At 38.2% G+C, this 20845-nt stretch overlaps 1 protein-coding gene across 1 annotated transcript in view; it reads left to right on the forward strand.

Moving 5' to 3' along the window:
• The window catches only part of BRAT1 (BRCA1 associated ATM activator 1), a 40192-nt gene extending 24365 nt beyond the window's left edge, over nucleotides 1-15827 (forward strand). The window contains exons 10-15 of the mRNA XM_063429534.1: nucleotides 2155-2332; nucleotides 3487-3560; nucleotides 6027-6126; nucleotides 9973-10071; nucleotides 11110-11297; nucleotides 14588-15827. Coding sequence (XP_063285604.1) covers nucleotides 2155-2332; nucleotides 3487-3560; nucleotides 6027-6126; nucleotides 9973-10071; nucleotides 11110-11297; nucleotides 14588-15106 — 1158 coding nt within the window. The 3' untranslated portion in view covers nucleotides 15107-15827. The remainder of the gene's footprint in view (nucleotides 1-2154; nucleotides 2333-3486; nucleotides 3561-6026; nucleotides 6127-9972; nucleotides 10072-11109; nucleotides 11298-14587) is intronic.
• The last annotated feature ends 5018 nt before the right edge of the window (nucleotides 15828-20845 follow it).

Consider the following 20845-nt stretch of genomic DNA (forward strand, 5'->3'; position numbering starts at 1 on the left):
TGTGGAGGATTGGGTAGAGGGCGCCATCTTAGACGCAAGAACCTCATGCAGAGGACAAGCTGGAGTGTGGACGTATCCATACATCTGACCCATTTGCAACCCAGTTTGATCATTTATTGGAGTCAGTGGAGGTTCTGGACGCTTGGTTTGTTCCGTCTGGTTTGCCGTTTAGGGCGCTGATACACTTAAATTGTCAGCGTGGTACGTAGCTCTATAGCCACACACCCCCCTTCCCTGGCCCTTTGCCAAACCACATTGCCAAACTCTCTTGTTCACCCCCTTCTCAGCTATAGTGATAATGTGGAATTAACACCTGTGCATTATCAATGCCAGTACTATCTGAGCTGTAGTGTACATTTTTAAAGGGACATGCTAAGCAATACAACCACAACTTGATGTAGGAGTTTTGGTGCACAGACCCTGTACTTTTTCGCTGGCAATATAAAACATTGTCATTTCAGAGAAACCACATTGTTTGCCAGCGAAAATGCCTCAAGTGGCACTTAAAGGAACACTATAGGGTTAGGAACACAAACATATATTCCTGACCCTATATTGTTATACCATTATTCACGTTGCTTGCCCCCTTAGAAAGGGTTAAAACTTTTTTCAGCTCTCCTTGGGTCTGTAGGTGCTGGCTCCGCCCCGCATTTATCTCTTTGGCTGTCATCAGAATTGATGATTTCAGCCAATCCTGATGACGGGCAAAGGGAAAGATGCCGCCCTGGCAAATCAACATCTCCTCATAGAGAGGCATTGAATTGAAGGTTCAGCTGGACTTTCCTCATTCAATGCATCTCTATGAGGAGATGGTGATTGTCCAGGGTGACAACTTTCCCTTGTGGGAGTGGTCCCTGGAGGTGTCCCTAGGCTTTAATGTAAACACTTGCTTACCTCTGAAAAGACAGTGTATACAACAAAATGCTTGCAGGGACGGACCATACTCACCAGAACAACTACATTAAGCTGTAGTTGCTCTGGTGACCACAGTGTCCCTTTAAGGCACTCATCATGAAGACTGAATTGAAGGTCCTCACATTCAGTGTCATCACGCACATTATGATGACACCAAATTAGGTTAAGACCTCTCTATGAGAAGCATTAGATTGTCAGAGATTGGCGCTTGCTTGCATGCACCATAGTACCACAATGCTTTGTCAAAAGAGACCGTCTCAGCACTGGTTTACATGTAAGTTTACATTTTTTTGTGTTCTCATAATATTAAAAGGGAGCAGTAATATAAATCAATAAAGTAATCTGCGATAACTTGGAGGAAAGTGGGTGAAAGTCTTGATAGACTGAATTCGTATTTATTTTAATTTCAGCACCATAGTCTAGTTGACCTAATGTATCCTTTTACAGCGTAAATCTATAATACATACACATATAAAATAAGAGACACACCATGGTGAACTGTGTATTATGGAAAATGATATCTAGGTGTTCTGGAGAACACCACGAGACTGACATCTGAGATGTTTATAAATGTCTCCAGAACTCCTTTAACTGCATTGATTCTACTATGCACGAATGCTTTCGTTTTGTAAATCTTTTAGGACGCGCGTTGGAGGATTGACTGGACTTACCCATGGGCAGGCGCTGCAGACAGTACTAAGCACACACTTTAGGACAGAGATTCCCAACTCAGATCTATGTGTACTCCTATAGTCCAGGATTTAGGCATCTCGTACATCTTTTCTTATGGAGTTACTGACAAAACAGAATGCTGAAGCAATGACCTGGAACATTTCCTTTCTGGTCTACTTCACTTTTTGAGCAGCTTTATACTTCCTAATATCGGACTGATCTCTCTCTTTTTTTTTTTTTTTTACTTCCTAATATCAGACTGACCTCTCTCTCATACTTTTTAACATCAGATTGATCTCTAATTTGAAGTGCATTACAAAATAACAAAACTTGTTTTAAACTATTACTTCTGTAAAGATATTTATAGGTCTCTTAAGGATTTTAAAATAAGAGATATTTGTATGTTTTTGAAGATCTTTTAGAATGAAAGACTAGAAAGCCAAGGAATTCAACAGATACATATGCCTTGATTTCACGATGTAAAGAGTACTTTTGATGGTTTATGTGGGCACATCTGCAGCTAGGTTATTTCTCTTTTTTTTTTTTTTTTTTTTTTTTTACTCCTAGGTTGGATTTTTACCCACCAATGGTATGTTCTGTGCCATTCTAACATTGCTGCTGTTCTGCATTGGCCAAGCACCTGTTTTAACACCTGCTGGGAAGATTTTCAGCATGCATTTGTTCGGTTGCCTTAAATTACAGAAGGCAGCGCTGGATTCCCTCACAAACTTTACATGTTTGTTAGGTGAGTCGGACTTTGGTTACATGTTGTCCAAGCGTGTTTTTTATTATTATTATTTTTTATTTTTTTTTATTGTACAGATTTATCTTCTTGTCAAACAAATGTTCCATTGGACTTTACTTATCAGAGTTGTAACTTGGGCATGGTACCACTCTGACCTGTGCTCATAAAGTTCTTTGGCACTGTCTAGCTGTGTACCGAGATGGGAAGCTCTACCCTGTATTGTCATCTTACTCCTGTGTCATTAGGAGGCGTATTGGGCACAGGTAGCCAAGAACCCAGTGGCGGATCCAGGGGGTAGCAACAGGGCAATTGCCCCCTGCCCGAGAAAATAACAATTCCAAGGCTCTCCCCTGCCGGCCCTGCTGTGTCCCTTCACGGACCAGAGGGGAGATCAGAGATCTGAAATGCGGCAGCCGTTAGGGGAGGGAAAGAGGACCCAGGGGAGCTCTAAACTACAACTCTACCGGGTTCTCGTCTTGCGAGCTTGGAGCGTTGCCGTGGTTACCATGCCCCAAGCTCGAGTTCCCTCCCCACTAGGACCACCAGGGCTTGGAAGCAATGTCCCTCCTCCCAGGGGGGATATAAAGAATGTTTACTTAATTTAAAAATATAAATATTTTTATATATTATATATGTATAACTTTATTTTAAATGAATACGTATTTGCTCCCATCTGTCCCTTTACACACAATACAGGCTTGTATCAGCCCCCAACACAGTAACACACTACACCCCTCTCCACACACCCACAATACACTCCCACACACAAACTACGGTCCCTATTCTCTAGCACAGACCCTATACCTGCAAACCCTTGGTAAGTTGTCAAACTGTTCTTAAACCGTTCGACCACTTACTCTGGGAGGGCGCCACGGCACACCTGGCAACATAACCACTATAGAGAGTTATAGTGGTTATTGTGCCTGGATTGTTCCTTTACATAATCTACCAATGCCCCTCCCGAGATTAGGTTCTGGATCCACCCCTGCTAGAACCTTGCCAGGGTTCTTAAAAAGGTACTCTATCCACATATACATGTAGCTACAACAAAAAGAAACTAAACTGGGTAAATAAAGATAAATATATATATATATATTTTGTTCTTTCTGCATTGTCCATTTAAGTGTCCCATTGCTCTTCTTTCTTGTTATTAGATGCCCACAAATGCCAGGAGGAAATCTATAAAATACTGCTTGTTTATGTTGACCATCCAGGCATTGATCCAATGGTAAGATTTTTTTTCTGATATATTTTCCTTCGCAACTCTATTTCTAAACTATTATAAATAAATAAGCCAAAGCCACACCCGTGGAACACATTTACAGCTTGTTGGATATCCTCTTTCCTTGTTAAGTAAACAAATCATTTATACAGTGGCAAAAATTTTACATTATTATTATTTTATTATTTATATAGCGCCATCGGATTCTGTAGCGCTGTACAATGGGTGGACTAACAGACATGTCATTGTAACCAGACAACTGGACGTACAGGAACAGAGAGGTGGAGGGCCCTGCTCAATGAGCTTACATTCTAGAACATTCTAGAGGATAGACTCCATGTGCATTTGCAGAGCAGCATCCTTTGTCATAGACTAAACTAACACATTTACTATATTGATGTAGATGTCTGTGATTTTCGTTTTCAGATTATAAATTCTAAGCGCTTAGAGGCACCAGCATGGTATCTCTAGTGTTCACTTCTTTGGGGGGAGGGGGAACAAAATAGGATGGTTTTAATTGTTTTTATTACACCATTCTTGAATATTACAGAATTAACAGAGTTATTCACGAACGTGGGAATTGAAAGGGAATTTCAAAGTTAAGGCCAGAGTAGTCAAACTGAAAGACTTAGAGAACGTTTCGACTTCTGCTATTGTGACCTGATACTTGAAATTAATTTTGAATGCTTACTTTAGTGAGTAACCCTGTAAGATATCACTAGCCAGTTTGTAAACATCCTCTATCTCTGCTACCATCACAGCTGTTCAGATTTAAATGCACTGCAGTTTGATATATCGAAATTAAACCCCCATCTTGTTGCTCGTTGTTCGATTTCTCACTCCGTTTAATATAATCCTTTAGTGGTTAGTGGAAACCAACAAAACAAGGCGTTCTTTACTGCAGTAATTTGTGTAGAAGAGCAGAGTAAATTCTGGTCTATTTGCTGAACTAGCCATCAAAACATTAAGTTGACACCAGAGCGGTAAGCTAGTCAAAAATGTCAGTACGGACAAAATTCCATGCAAATAACTAAACTCCAACCAGGTTGGCAATTCTCATATGTACTAAAGTCAAGGCCGGTAAAAATGCAATAATTCCCTCTGAATTATTATTATTATTATTAATATGATATTTATATAGCGCCATCAAACAAGTAGTTGTAACCAGACAAGTTGGACACACAGGAACAGAGGGGTTGAGGGCCCTGCTCAATGAGCTTACATGCTAGAGGGAGTGGGGTAAAATGACACAAAAAGGTAAGGGTAGTATTAGATTAATGACAGTTGCAGAAGAGGAATCAGTCGGGAGCTATTAACAGTTTAATTGATACACTTTTAAACTGTTAATAGCTCCTGACTGATTCCTCTTCTGCAACTGAATCTACACTATCCAGCCGAATGCAGTTGATGTCCAAAAAAAACTAAACAATTTTTTAATTGAATCAGAATTCTATATTATTTTTAGGATCCAGCTCTGATGTAGCACTGATTTTAAAGAAATTTTGGGCCAAATATTTCTGGTAGGTTTTCCATTTCGTCACCATATTTCACTTGCATTTAAATATCTGGAGTATTTGATTGCTTGCAGCTGGCAGGCAAATAGTTAAAGGGAACCTCTCACGCCCAACAACTTATGCTCATAAGAGTGAGCATATGATTCTATATATATATTGTGCTTGCAAATTTATATATTAGGAGAAAAATCCATTTTAAAATGGATTTTTCTCCCAGCTGTCAGCCAATGCCTTGGCGTGCCGTGGCACTGACAAGGGAGACCAGAAAGACCTCCCACAGGAGGTCCCTCTGCTCTTCACCCATAGCAACCACAGCACATACACGGTGGTTGCTATGGTAACACCCTAGCTGGGTGCTTCCTAGGGAGTATAGGAACAGAGGACTTGACGTCACTCTGTTCAGAAGCAAGCACGCTTGCCAATGTCACTGAGGAGTTTTGCCCTGCATTGGGTATGCGTCCACAAGCAGGGCAAATCTGAGAAGACAGCAGGCGGTGCAGAGGACGGCCGGAGGTGGGTGTTACACGAAGAGTAACACCCACGAAGTGGTGCTGGAACAGAGAAGTTGAGTAAATCAGTATATTTTACATTGAATACACCATGTATCTTTCTGATGTATAAAGGAGCAATTTCAGGTAATTGAAGGAAAAACTGATATGTCTTGTAAATGTCCTACTGCAGTGGGTAACCTAAAATATGTCATCTACTTAAAGTAACAATGTTTCCTTCATATGGCGCTTTAATGTATAGTAGCAAAGCCTACTCCTTTCAATGTGTGGGGACTTTCTAAACCAGGGGTGCACAAAAGGTAAATCCCCAGATGTGGTAGAACTACAACTCCCATGATACTTTGCGTTCCTTTGGAACACCAAAGCACCAGGGAAGCTGTAGTTTTAAAACATCTGGGGGATCTACCTTTTGGGCTCCACTGTTCTAAACCATGTTTTTTGCTGCCTAGGTTCTAAAAAAGACTTTTAATACTTCAGCATCATGGCTGTGGGCGTCTTCCGTGTCTAAAAACAAAGACTCCTGGCCGCAATCCATTATTTTTCTAAAAGGTAGGATGTTCCTTTGCATGTGTAAAATTTGGCTTTTTATTTTTTCGCACTACTTTAATCCCTCCTTTATTTTATTACTTGCTGTTTCGCTTAGTCTATAACAGTGGTAGTCAACCTGGTAACTACCGCCCACTAGTGCGCGATTCAAGTATTCATGGTGGGCGGTGGTGGGTTTTATCCGCAAACCCTTGGTTCTCCAGCACATCCACTTGCTCCGCACAAGCGCATGCCCCCTTCCAGCCATTGAGAGAAACCTCACAAAAAAACGCCTAAAAAGCTCTGTTTGCTTAATCTCTCTCGATGGCTAAAAGGAAGTGCATGCATGCTCAGAACATGCAACCATGCTGGAAAACTGAAAGCAGTGGACCAGAAGTGACTAAATCAAAACTTGCCATAACTCAGTGGAGGGCAGAATGTGGTTCTCAAAGCCTCGTTTTGTTTCATTATATGATAGTGTGTGGAGATATTTATGGGATAATAATAGTAAACAGTTGAGAATTGCCCACTATTTCAATTCTCAGATCCCAAAGATCGTTATCGTGTAAGTGAAATGTATTCCAAATAAATAAAATCACAATTTGTTATAAAAATAGATACAATTTATTGTGACAATTTAAATAATAATAATAAGTTACATGCGTGACAATAATTAATGAATATTTAGTATAACATGGTATGCAATACAAATGGCAATACATTCCAATGGCTAATACTGCCAATTGTCAAGACAATGATTTATGATGGGCTTCACAGAGAAACGAAAGTGAAACTTACACACAGACACAGAGCTTGCAGCTTAAGGCCATAAAACTTTAGCTGACAGTTAGAATAACCCTTTCAATGCTGGCTAGACCTCCTAGGTAATTAAGACCTATTCTCATGTGATTTTAAATAAAATAACATTTATATCAGCTCATTAGTCATTTCCTGGAACCATCCAATAAGAGTAATCTACCATGTTCTATAAGCAGAATCTTAACTTGCCTAAACAGATCTATTATCTTATTTTAGGGCAAATCAATACACCTGGATAAATATCACGATGTGCTAACATGTGATATGTCACATTAATATATATAATTATTCCTTTCTATCTGCAGAATAGAATATTATAACTATATATTCTTTAGTAACTAAGATTTCTAAATATCGAAATCTGATCGTGATTTATCCAGTCATATATCATGCTATTAGAAAATTTTAATTAATTTAGATTAATTAAATTAAACCAGTATAATTACCAGTTGAGTAGATATTTTCATCAGATTAGTAGGTAGTCTCAGGAACTGAATGGATGTGTGATTGGTGTGTAAGAAATTCTGAGTGCCCTGGAGTGGCTACCTGTCATGGATTTCTCTGCATTGCCTCCGACTCTTCACCTCTTTGCTTCTTTGCTTCGTTTGCATACCTCTCTCTTCCCTTTGTCTTAACTTTTTATAAGGGAAAATTCACTAGGTGATAAACCAATAGAAAACTTGAGGTGTGGTTACCTTCCAGATAGCAATTTAAGTATTTGGTCTATAGAGGGCAGTCTCGTCCCACTAAACATTCCTATCTAGGAAAGAGTTAACTTTTCCTGGTGGCTATTTTGATGTCATTTAGCTTATCTTTATGGTTATTTATAATTTAAGTTTTCTGTCTGTTAAGTTTTCTGTAATCTTCTCTGTCACAAATGTCTGGGTTTAGAATTAATTATATTCCATTAGCATTTAGACAGTCTGTCCATCCCCCGTTCTCATTTCTTATCAATTTGGTTTGTATATACTAAGCATTCCTTAGCTTCTGGCAAAGTGGTTAGTTTTACAGAAGGGATAGAAATCTTGTCTTTTGTTAGCTTGAAGATAACAAAATGGAGTCTGCTCTGTTCAGAGTGATTTAGGCAATATACACTTTAATTTCTATCATAGCACAAAATGTCTGCCGATATAAATACCCTGACAAGTGTCATACAGTTTTTTGATGGTAATAATCAGGCTGGTCTCTACGTACAATTAAAATCCATAAAGAATGATGCATTTTATCTGGCAGACATTTTCAAGAAATTTTATTTATTTATTTTAATAGTTTTTTATTGAGTTTTCAGTTTTTTCAAAGATAGAATGTAGAATATAGAGAAGAGACACGCAAGCCTCAAGTTGTAAAATAGTGATAGTCATAAGGTAAATGAAAAGATTAAGCAATGCGTACAAGTAATACAAGGGGCGCATTTTCAAGAGATTTAATTAAATTAATGTGCACCTTCAAGGAGCCAATATAACTCTTTTATAAGTTGCAAAAATGTTGTCATTATTTATTCTTCAATTTAAGCAGCTCCCGCGTTATTAGGCGCTGCATCGATTGAGATCTGAAAATTCAATAAATTGTACTTACATGTATAAACCTGCATAAAGTAAAAAAAAAAGATAAAGTGAAGTACATAGTTTTTAAAAAGCCCTCCGTTCGAAAACATTTTTTCGCACTTGAGCAAAACAAACCATTAAGTTACTGCTGCACTAGCGGGCAGTAAGGAAATGTTAAAATCAACAAAAATACGTAGGTATTAAAAGATTGATTACCCCTGGTCTATAAGGTAGAAATACTACTATAGTCTCAGGAATACAAAGCTGTGTTCCTGGCACTATCGCTCCCCCTGCCTGGCGTGCGATCATTAGACCTCCCCATAGGAAAACATTGAATTATTGCTTTCCTGTGGGGAAAAATCTGATCCTGGGTGTCCAGGACGTGCAGCGTCGGATACCGGACCTATGATCTATTTCGATTCAGGGAGCCCTCTAGTGGCTGTTTACCAGACAGCCACTAGAGGATGACTTAGTGATGCTATGTGAACATTGCAATTTCTCTGGAACTGCAATGTTTTACATTGCAGTACTAGGTGCAAAAGGGACACTGCACCCAGGCCACTTTAATGTGATGACCGTGTCCCTAAAGAAGCTATCCAATAATGGAACTTTGAGTTGCTACTGTGGCAAAATTACAATTACTATTAGAACAACCTAAAATATTTAGGTCCAAAGCGCATTTAAAATTTTAGGCCAAAATAATTGGAAACGTTTTATGACAGTTATATTTTCCCTTCTGCTTTTTTTGGGGCTAAGAACGTCACCTAAACTTAAAAATTCACTTTGAATTCCCAGCAAGTTCACACTTTAGCGAGGGAAAACTCTGATATAAAATGTAATATATTACATCAGATATACCACAACTGTTGTTTAGTTGTGGCTTTCAGTTCATACAACTAAATTTATCTATCGGTTTTCCAAATTTTTATTACGGAAAATTTTATAATAATTTACTGTGCATACAACTCCCCCATGCCATAAAACTTAGTTGCAAACATTTCTACATAAGTTGGTTGTTTGTTTATTTTTTTATTTTATTTTATTTTTATTTTTTTATTTCAGACTTGTACCTGCCCTGCATACGTTTTTTTATTACTTGTGTGAAACGGGCTTTGGTGCAATGTCATCATCTAAATATTGCTGCTTTGTTAATCTACACATTCCCCCCACCCAGGTCTCCCCCTATTTCTGTGTGTTTCCTAATATTGGTTTCTTGTCTATCCACCCTACACGTTTATTTTTACACGCTGTAACAGACTTTTGGTTCTCTTTGTTTTTATTGCACATGGGAGGTGGGGTGGTGTGTGTCATTTGCATTGTATTCCTAGTACTTTACAATTCTGTAACAGCGCAGCCGTTTTAATATTGCAAAGCATAGTTGTAATATAGTTTTTATAAATGTATAGCTATTTTTGAGTAATCTGAGGAATTACCTCATCATATGACTGCAGTATATGTTCACTTAAAAGATTCGTCTTGCGGCAAATTATTTTTTATTTTTCCACAGATCTGTTGCCATTGTTATTGAAACGTCTCTGCAATACACACTGGGAGCATCGTCAAAACACGCTAGATTACATCAGTGATCTCCTAAATTGCTATACAGGTAGCTCATAGTAAAAAAAATAAAAAAAAAAAATTATAAAAATGAAAAATTCTAAAAAAAAAAAAAAAGTCACTTTGCATTACTGTCTGGTTCATATACTAGTCGTACTGGCATACAACTGTAAGAGCCTGTTTATTCTTCGTAGGCTGCAAACCTGGGTCCTATTTGACCCATCGAGGTAAATCTGATTCCTTCATTAAAGGACCACTATAGGCACCCAGACCACTTCAGCTTAATGAAGTGGTCTGGGTGCCAAGTCCAGCTAGGATTAACCCTTCTTTCTATAAACATAGCAGTTTCAGAGAAACTGCTATGTTTATATTTGGTTAATCCAGCCTCTAGCGGCTGTCTCATTGACAGCCGCTAGAGGCGCTTGCGTGCTTCTCACTCTGATTTTCACAGTGAGAAGACGCCAGCGTCCATAGGAAAGCATTGAGAATGCTTTCCTATGGACTGGCTGAATGCGCGCGCGGCTCCTGCCGCGCATGCGTATTCAGCCGAGGAGGCAGAGAGGAGGAGGTGGAGAGGAGGAGGAGAGACCCCCACCCGGCACTGTAGAAAGAGGCAAGTTTAACCCCTTCCACACCCTAGAGCCTGGCAGGAGGGGGACCATGAGGGTTGAGGCACCCTCAGGGCACTATAGTGCCAGGAAAACAAGTATGTTTTCCTGGCACTATAGTGGTCCTTTAAAGTCTACATACGACTCCAGTACATAGGGAATTCTGGAATATATTTATTTAATGTTGAACAGCTAATACATTTCTGTTGTTCTGTAAACACATTGACTGATCACGCTGATGCTCAGAATGAAGAGGGCAATAGATGAGTTCAGTGTTGTGGATGGGCAATATTACCTCTGGTATGCTAAAATGATACAAACTGAACAGTTTTTAACCTCTGAAATCTTAAATTAGTTCAAGACAAAATCCCTTCTGATCTTGCAAATCAGGCCTTTTCAGTAGTTTTAACACTTTTCCAACACTCATATCTTCTAAGCAAATAAGATTTTACTAAATGGATTTTCTTGTATTTTGATAGGACGAGAAGGCTTCAAACTGGCTCTTTGCGGATCTGGCATTCCTCATAGGGCCATAGATCTGCTTAAAGACCCGGTGAGTGCGGTTCGAGCGGGTGCTGTGCAGTGCTTGTCAAGGCTAGTTAATATTTTTGACCTGCACGTAAGACTGGCCAAAAACACTATATCTATGACCGCAATGAAAAAAAAGGTGAGTGATAAATACCAATACATTTATGAATACACAATTAACTCCTTAACGTCGTTACGACGTACCATGCCATCCCGCATTAAATGGGCTTTAAAGCCGTTGCGGCGGCATGGTACGTCGTAACGGCTTTTAGCCCCAGGAGCAGAGGTGTACTCACCTCCGCCGCGATCCTCTTCTGGGGGGCTGCCTGACAGCCCAGGCAGCCCCCCTCTGGCAAATCAGGCCCCCGGGGGCCATGTGATCGCTCTCAAAGAGCGATCACATGGCCCCCTATAGCTGGCTATGGATCTGCCAGCAGGGGGACTGTTTGAAATATCAGACAGTCCCCCTGCTGGTAGGTAGTGTAAAAAAAAATAATTAAACATGTTTAAAAATAAATTAAATGCATATATATATATATAATATGTGTATATATTTAATATATATACATATTATATATATGTAACGTCATACAAAGTGTATGTTAATATTAATATAAGTATATATATTAATATTAAAATACACTTAGAATGACGTTGCATATATATAATATGTGTATATATATATAATAGATGTACATATATATATATATTATATAAATACGTATAATTAAAATAATAAATCAAATAATAAAATAAATAAATAAAATATTGAAACAAAATTTAATATAAATTATATATGCAAAATACACTTAGAATGACATATATCTATCTATATATAAAATACAAATAACCGCAAATATCTATCTATCTATATATATATATATAAATATATATATATATATATATATATATATATATATATATATATATATATAGAGAGAGAGAGATAAATACATAATTACATAAAAGATTACATTAGTATACACGTAGAATTTAAATACCTTTAAATGCATATATATTAAAATTCTACGTGTATATTTAAATAATCTTTTAACGTAATTATGTGATTTGATTAATTAAAATTTGATTGACATGCCTGACAACACAGGGAGAAAGTGCAGAGAATTTAATTCGCAAGCACTATATTTGACCCTGTAACTCTCCAAGACACCATAAAACCTGTACATAGGGGGTACTGTTTTACTCGGGAGACTTCGCTGAACTCAAATATTAGTGTTTCAAACTGGTAAATTGTATTACAACGATGATATTTTAAGTAAAAGTGACGTTTTTTGCATTTTTTACAAGCGAACGGCACTTTTATGGTCTATATTATTGTTGTAATATGTTTTACTGTTTTAAAACACTAATATTTGTGTTTAGTGAAGTCTCCCGAGAATAATAGTACCCCCCATGTACAGGTTTTATGGTGTTTTGTAAAGTTAGAGAGTCACATATAAGGCTTGCATTTAATTTTTTTCACATTGAAATTTGCCAGATTGGTTATGTTGCCTTTGAGAGCGTGTGGTAGCCCAGGAATGAGAATTACCCCCATGATGGCATACCATTTGCAAAAGTAGACAACCCAAGGTATTGCAAATGGGGTATGTCCAGTCTTTCTTAGTAGCCACTTAGTCACAAACACTGGCCAAATATTCATTTTTTGCTTTTTTCACACAAAAACAAATATGAACGCTAACTTTGGCCAGTATTTGTGACTAAGTGGCTACTAAAAAAGACTAAACATACCCCACTTTCAATACCTTGGCTTGTCTACTTTTTCAAATGCTATGCCATTATGGGGGTAATTCTCATTCCTGGGCTACCACACCGTCTCAAAAGTAACATTACTAATCTGGAAAATTTCAATTTAAAAATAGAATGTTCTATATTTGACCCTGTAACTTTCCAAAACAACATAAAACCTGTCAATGGGGGGTACTGTTGTACTCGTGAGACATTGCTGATTACAAATATGTGCATTTTTTTGCAGTAAAACCTAACAGTGTTATGACTTTTACAGTTAAAATGTCAGACGGAAATGCAATTTTAAAAAAAACTTATTTTCTCACATTTTTTTTTAATTTTATTCATAATAAATTATGTTCCATATATGAATAGTTAATGATAGATTAAAGCCCTGTTTCTCCTGAACAAAATTATATATAGTAAGTGTGGGTGCATATAATTTGAAAGAGGGGAACTACGGGTGAACAGATATATAGCGTAAATTCTAGTTTTTGTTTACGTTTTGTTTTGATCAGAACGTGCACTATTGACTCCGTCCTGAAGGGGTTAAAGAAATATTGGTTTTATAGTAAAATATATCTTGTTTTCTTGTTAAAAAAACAACAACACATTTTTAAAAGGGCATTTTCACCTGCAAAACAAAGTTATTGTCGCAAAGATTCTAGAAATCTCACACCAGCTAGTCACTAACATAATCCCAAAGCCCTACTTTACCACATCTCTGGTGAATTCATGTAAGCAAACCAATCTGATGTATGGCTGGTTCCATGAGGCTGCACAACCTAGCACAGATCTTCCTGCTCCTCCAATAAGATCCCATTACTATGATGAGAAATGGTCATTTGATGTACATCTTTTTCCTGCACTTTACTAAATTAGTCTGTTATGTCCTCTTTGGTCAGAAGCACAGTTTTTCTGACCCAAAAAACCATGCTGGTGCTCATAAACTAGTGTATTTACGAATCTTGCATCATGTGCCAGCATTGAGCATATAAAAAATGCAATCTGACACCCTTTCATATTTTCACATTGTGCACAGTCTTGGCAGATAGGTGCCAACCAATAATGCGGGATTCCCTTAAATACACACAAGAAAGGACGAAGTAAAAAAAAAAAAAAAGGCCTATACCAGAGCCATTTGTGGCGTTGTCCCACAGGATGGTAGTATTTACATCTTGAGCTCCTTTCCAGATCGCTGGCAACGTGTTTGCTTGCGTGGCAAGCACAAAATAATTGCTTTCTTTTCCAACACAAAATTCACATTTCTTGATCCAGTTTATTCCTTCTACACTGCTATTTCTGGTTTCACTTAATGATTGTGTTTTAATCTAAATACCCGATTGGTGATCATTACCAATTTGGTAAAAAGTTTAATCTTGCACCCGACTATATGACTACAAAATCCTAGACTTTGTGCAAGTGTAATAATTTTCTGCTGTTTTGCAGGCAGGCGGTCGTCACAACAAATATTGATTGGATTTAAATATTTCTGTGAACGCACTGCATTGTTAATTACTAAAAAGTAAACTATTAACACATTTGTATTTTCAACACTATAGTTTTCCTCTAATTTCTTTAGAAACCTTTTTAATGTTTCATCTTTATTCCTCTGTAATTATCTGCAACCTTCCCTTACTGTCTGCTTTTTCTGTTTTGCTTTTCCACCAAATATCTGAACAGGTTATTGTCCCAAACTTCATGCATATTTTATCTGAAGACAAAGATCCTTCGCCCAGAAGGGCCGTCATAAAGGTGTTTGTGAATTGGCTGATACAGGGTCATATCCAGAATTTTCACGAACCAGAATCGTTGCTTTACAGAATTCTAGATGTGGCAAAGAAAGACTCTGACTGTGAGGTGAAATCTAATGCACTAGAACTGGCTAGATTATTTGTGGATGAAACATTTAACGTATGTGTCGCCAATAGCAGTCCGTACAATGCAGAATTACCTTCCAACACTAGTAAGGTCAGAATAGTGGGAGCGTTGCAAAAATTAAATAAAGTGGGGATTTTTACGTATTTGTTGGATGCCCTTAGTGACTGTGATAAACCAGTGGCCTTGGGTGCCTGTAAAATCCTCATATCCTTGAAGTCCAAACTGAGTGGCGGAGAAGAAACCGTTAATGCAGAACTCTATGGCGTGGAACGGCTAAAAGATGTATTGAAGAACTGGCTCCTCAAACTCCACCGTGGATAAAGTATAAGTAATGCATTACACAAAAAATTGGCAAGTAGTGATGTGCACAGAATGGATATGGTTAGCATAGATGGTTCTCTAACAATGCATAGTAACTCTAAGCACCAGTCCCCTTACTGTTGGATAGCCGGGCTCGATTGTGGGATGGTGATAAGAAAGATGTTGACTGTTACTGTTTGGAAGTGCTACTTTTGAAAACCATTAATCTTTGAGTATCTGTACTGGAAGATATAGTATCCTTTCCCTGGTTGGGTATTTGAGAGGCATGGAGCTTAACATAACAATTTTTTTTATATGAATTGACAGTTACGTTTTAGTCCTCCTGTATAACGTATTTGTGATGCTAAAATTAAGTTCAGTCTTATATCATGCTAGCTAATTTTCTTGCGGCTATGCAGGTGACCTATTCTGTGTTTATATAGGTTTGAGCCATTGGTACATTGCTGAAAGACAAATATGGCCACCTAAACAGGTGTGCCATCGTCTGTCTTCTCTATAATCTTAAATGTGCCTTTCCCACAATCCTTCATGTGTGTATGCTGACTAGGATATGTGGGATGCCATTTGGTAGCAATCTTGGAGGAGGCAAAAGCATTTTTATTGTACAAACTCAATTTTGTCACTTTAATAGGTAGCCAATGCAGCTGTTTTCTAGTACACACTTTGTCACTTGGGGAAAGAAAAGGGTCTATTTTTTTTTTTTTTTTTTTTTTTTAATAATCTACACAAAAGACATATATTAAAAATAAGTATCAATAATACTCTGATATATATTTGTCAGGGGCGTGAATTGGTTTTCTTTATTCTTTACTAAGTTTATACTTACTCAGGTAAGTTGATAGCAACCCCAAATAAAATGTCAAAATCTGTATTAAATATGTAAAAAAAAAAAAAAAACAACAACAACAAAAAAACCTGTTGTATATTTGTGGTGAAAATGTTTGCAAAACTCTTTGAAATATTTTCATTTTCTATCCTTTTTTGGAATGGCAATAAAGTTATTTTGCGACCCACCCCTCCCCCTTCCTCTGTTTTATATGCTGTGTGCAATCACGTTCAACCACATCACTCCTTTCCTGCTGTTTCAAATGGATATATAAACCCCAAACTGTAAGTGATATTTAATTCTGACACAAAATAACTATCAGGCATTGCCTTCGATCAATAAAGTGTGTGTGTGTGTATACCCTATATGGACAAAAGTATTCAGACACCTTAGCATTACACCACCAGGGACTTTTATGACATTGCATTCTAAATATAGTCATTGATATTTAGTTTGTCCAATCCTCCCCCTTTGCAGCTCTACCAGCTTCCACTTTTCTGGGGAGGCTTCCCACAAGATTTTGGAGTGTATCTGTGGGAGTTTTGCCAATACATAGTAGGGCATTCGTGAAGTTAAACACTGATGTTGGACGAGAAGGCTTGGCTCACAATCTCTCTTGCAGATCATCACAAAGTTGTTCGATGGGGTTGAGGTGAGGGCTCTGTGTGGGCTAGTCAAGTTCTTCCAACTAAACTCATCCACCCATGTGTTTATGGACCTTGATTTGTGCACTGGGGCACAGTCATGCTGGACTAGAAAAGGGCCTTCCCCAAATTGTTCCCAGAAAGGTAAAATCATAGCATTGTCCAAAATGTCTTGGTATGCTGAATCATTAAGATTTCCCTTCACTGGCCAACTCCTGAAAAAAGCCCTATACTATTATCTCTCTGTAACAGATTCCCCTGTTGCTGGATCTGTATTTGTGTGAACAAGCTGTTCGTATAAAATCATTCGGCTAATTGACTGTATTGTATGTTATAGTAAGGGCCGTTTGAATCACAAATTTTCTATGAACGCCCGACCATCCAGAACAGAAGTGTGGCACTCATTAACCTCCCTGACTCCAGTATCACCTTGAAAACCGCAAACACTCAATCGGTTTAATTGCTATACAGGGTAGTCGGCGTTTGTCTGCCCAAACACGTGGCGGCGGCCATTTTGTTTAGTCGAACGCACTGTGCGGTGTTTGGTCGTCAAACGCGTGGAACTATTTTTGACTACTTTTTTCCACGAACACCGCTGAAACTTCCATCTTCCGTGCGTTCAGCTAAACTCATGTGAACAGAGTGCTCTTTCTCAAGAATAAACTCACGAACAAGTCGCATCTAAAGAGAGTAATTTGAACTTTATCCGAATGGAAAGATAGACCGACCGCACAGCCTTAAACTGTGGAACTGTTTTGGGAATGCAAACAGGCGTGCGGTCGGTCAAAAGAGACTTTCGACTATCTCCAGTATTCTCACCGGAATTACGTGAATTTTGGATATATTTGTCCCCAAGTTATGCTGTTTATAAAAATGTAGGTTTTATTCATATTGTATGTAAAATCGTGGAGTTATAAAAAAAATTATGAAAAGTATGATTTTGCAGCTTGGAGATATTTGAGTAGATACAGTAAGTAACTCCATTATCTCCCAAACAGAGGGGAGGGAATATGTGGGTTGTAACCATTGTTTGTTTGGCTAATGCATAATTGTCTGTGGGTGTCTCCCGTGCATGGGAGAACTGCATAAAAGAGAGTACTTGCCCTTAAACGTTCAGTTCTTCTTCACCCTCAATCTAGAGTCTTGTCTCTTATTAGGGGTAACAGCTATACAGCTATCACACTAGCTCTTGTAAGAGCTTTCTTCACTTGGATCACTACTAGATGCTGAGAATCCTCCTCACTGATCGGCAATAGGACACCCTCCAGCGGTGGAAACCCCTCTGCTACCCGGGGTAACCGCTACACTCTCCTCCACCAAACTTTACAGTTGACACAATGCAGTCAGGCAGGTAATGTTCTCCTGGCATCCGCAAAACCGGGAACCAAACAGGGAAGCCTGATTTGACGTTTTCACAGAACACGTTTCCACTGCTCCAAAGTGCAATGGTGGCGTGCCTTACAGCACTTGATCCAAAGCGTGACATTGTACTTTGTGATGTGAGGCTTGCATGCAGCTGCTCGGTCATGGAAACCCATTCCATGAAGCTTCCACCACACAGCTATTGTGCTGGTATTAACACCAGTGGAAGTTTGGAACTCTTCACCTATGGAATCAGCAGAGCATTGGCAACTTCTACACACAAGGCACCTCAGGACTCGGTGACCTCGTTCTGTGACTTTACATAGTCTTCCGCTTCATAACTTAGTTGCTGCTGTTCATAAACACTTCCACTTTCCAATGTTATCACTTAGTTATCTAGCAGGGATGAAATTTAGTCAACTGACTTATTGCAAAGGCGGCATCCTATCACAGTACTACACTTGAATTCACTGAGCTCTTCAGAAACACCCATTTTCTTCACAAATGTTTGTAAATGCAGACTGCAAGGCTAGGTGCGTGATTATATACCTGTGCCAATGGGTCTAAATGAAACACCTGAAGTGTGTCCCAATACTTTTGTCCATATAGTAAGTGTGTGTATGTTTAGCAACTCAGAAACCGTAAACAAATTGGTGCACTATTCCCCTATGCTATATTAACAAGAAATTAAATTATAAATATACAAACACGATGAAAGAGAATCTAACACCGAGTCTGTAATGGTTGTGGGGTAATTAGGGCATAACCCAACATAGAAATCAATTAGAAGATTAGTACAGACTAGTAAAAGACAAGCCCAATATCAATCTTTTTACCCTTATTGAAGTACTTGTCCGACATTGGAATGAGAACCTTCAAAATTTATAATTCACAACGTTATTAAATCCATATAAGGATGATACAAAAACACACACAAAAAAAACTGTGCCAGAAAAATGTGATAAAGTTGAAAAAAAATAGAAAATAAATAAAATTGGACAAGCAGATGGATCCTAAATAGATAGTCAGAATGATCTCCCAGGTTGGAAATAGACGTGAAAACAGGTGAAAGCAGGTAACCTGTTACTATGTTTCAAAAATGCAGACACATTGAAAGCACCCAGATAAGTTTTACAAGCTGCCGGGGCTAGGAAAGTCTGATATAGTATCTAATATATAACAATAAATGTAGATAAAGAATAGCAGACTGATCCTAAGGCAGTGTAGTGGATCAGAGGCAGAAATTGCAGAGTAAAGAAGGCTCTGTATGGTGTTAAGTTAACCAGTGACTCTTATTAATCAGCTTAACTAATCGTTAAGAAAAGAAAAGGAAAATGGAATTTATGGGTAATCCAAAGCAGTAAACCCCAGGCTGATAAAGTATAACAGCTAGGAAACCAACAATAGAATCTGAAATTGCCCCTAGTATAATATCCCTTATGGTCAAGCACTGAGAGCCAGTATAATAATATATAGATGATCAACAAGTATGCAGACCTAAATCGATAGGCTGCATTGAAGCAGCAGTGTTTAGCTTATTTCACACTGGCTAAATCTAGTTTATGCCCTGAAACCGTTATTTACAGAGTTTTCTTTTGCTTTTTTTTTTTTTTTAGCTATCTTGTCTATACTATTGGCTAATCTCTGTATCTTCAGGGTGTATCCTATATGGGACTACTTGTTCCTTTAATTATGAGCGGACCAATTTAGGTCTGCATACTTGTCTATCATCTATATATTATTTGGACCGATAACTTTAACCTATAAATCCATGGGCCGCATACTCTAGGATTTCTAGAAGAAAATGTCTGATATAATATTAAAGGGCATAGGTACTGATACAAAGCGTTTTGAAGTACCAAGGTGTCAAGGTATCAAAAAGGTAGAGTGCCAATGTTTTTGTAAGCAGCAATAAAAAAAAGTAATTAAAAATGTTTTATATACCGTATATACTTGCGTATAAGCCGACCCGAATATAAGCCGAGGCCCCTAATTTTACCCCAAAAAACTGGGAAAACGTATTGACTCGAGTATAAGACTAGGGTGGGTAATGCAGCAGCTACTGGTAAATTTCTAAATAAAATTAGATCCTAAAAAAAATATATTAATTTAATTTGTATTTACAGTGTGTGTATATAATGAATGCAGTGTGTGTGTATGAGTGCAGTGTGTATGTATGTATGAATGCAGTGTTTATATGAGTGCAGTGTGTGTGTATGAGTGCAGTGTGTGTGTGATGCAGAGCCTTGGTGGGGGGTGGGCATTTTTATTATCATTTTTTAATTATAATAATTGTAATTTTTTTTGCTATATTAATTTGTATTATTATTTTTATTTATTTATTTTTTTATATTATTTTTAATATTTTATTTTATTATTATTATTATTTTTTTCGTCCCCCCCTCCCTGCTTGATACATGGCAGGGAGGGGGGCTCTCACTCCCTGGTGGTCCAGTGGCATTGGTAGTTCAGTGGGGGGGGGGAGGTGGGCTGTCAGAGAGCACTTACCTCTCCTGCACCTCCTGTCTGCTCCCTTCTCCTCCGCGCCGGTCCGTGCAGCTCCTCTGTCAGCTGACACTGTAAGTCTCGCGAGAGCCGCACTATGGCCCAACGGATCTCGCGAGATTTACACTGGGAGCTGACAGAGGTGCTGAACGGACCGGCGCGGAGGAGAAGGGAGCTGACAGGAGCTGCAGGAGAGGTAAGCGCTCGCTGCCAGCCCCCAGTCTGTATTATGGCAATGTAAATTGCCATAATACAGACATTGACTCGAGTATAAGCCGAGTTGGGGTTTTTCAGCACAAAAAATGTGCTGAAAAACTCGGCTTATACTCGAGTATATACGGTATATATATATATATGACACACAATTTGGTAGGTACATGGCCACTTAAGGGTATAAAGGAT

The sequence above is a fragment of the Pelobates fuscus genome, chromosome 8 (genome assembly GCF_036172605.1).
Source record: "Pelobates fuscus isolate aPelFus1 chromosome 8, aPelFus1.pri, whole genome shotgun sequence".
NCBI lineage: Eukaryota > Metazoa > Chordata > Amphibia > Anura > Pelobatidae > Pelobates > Pelobates fuscus.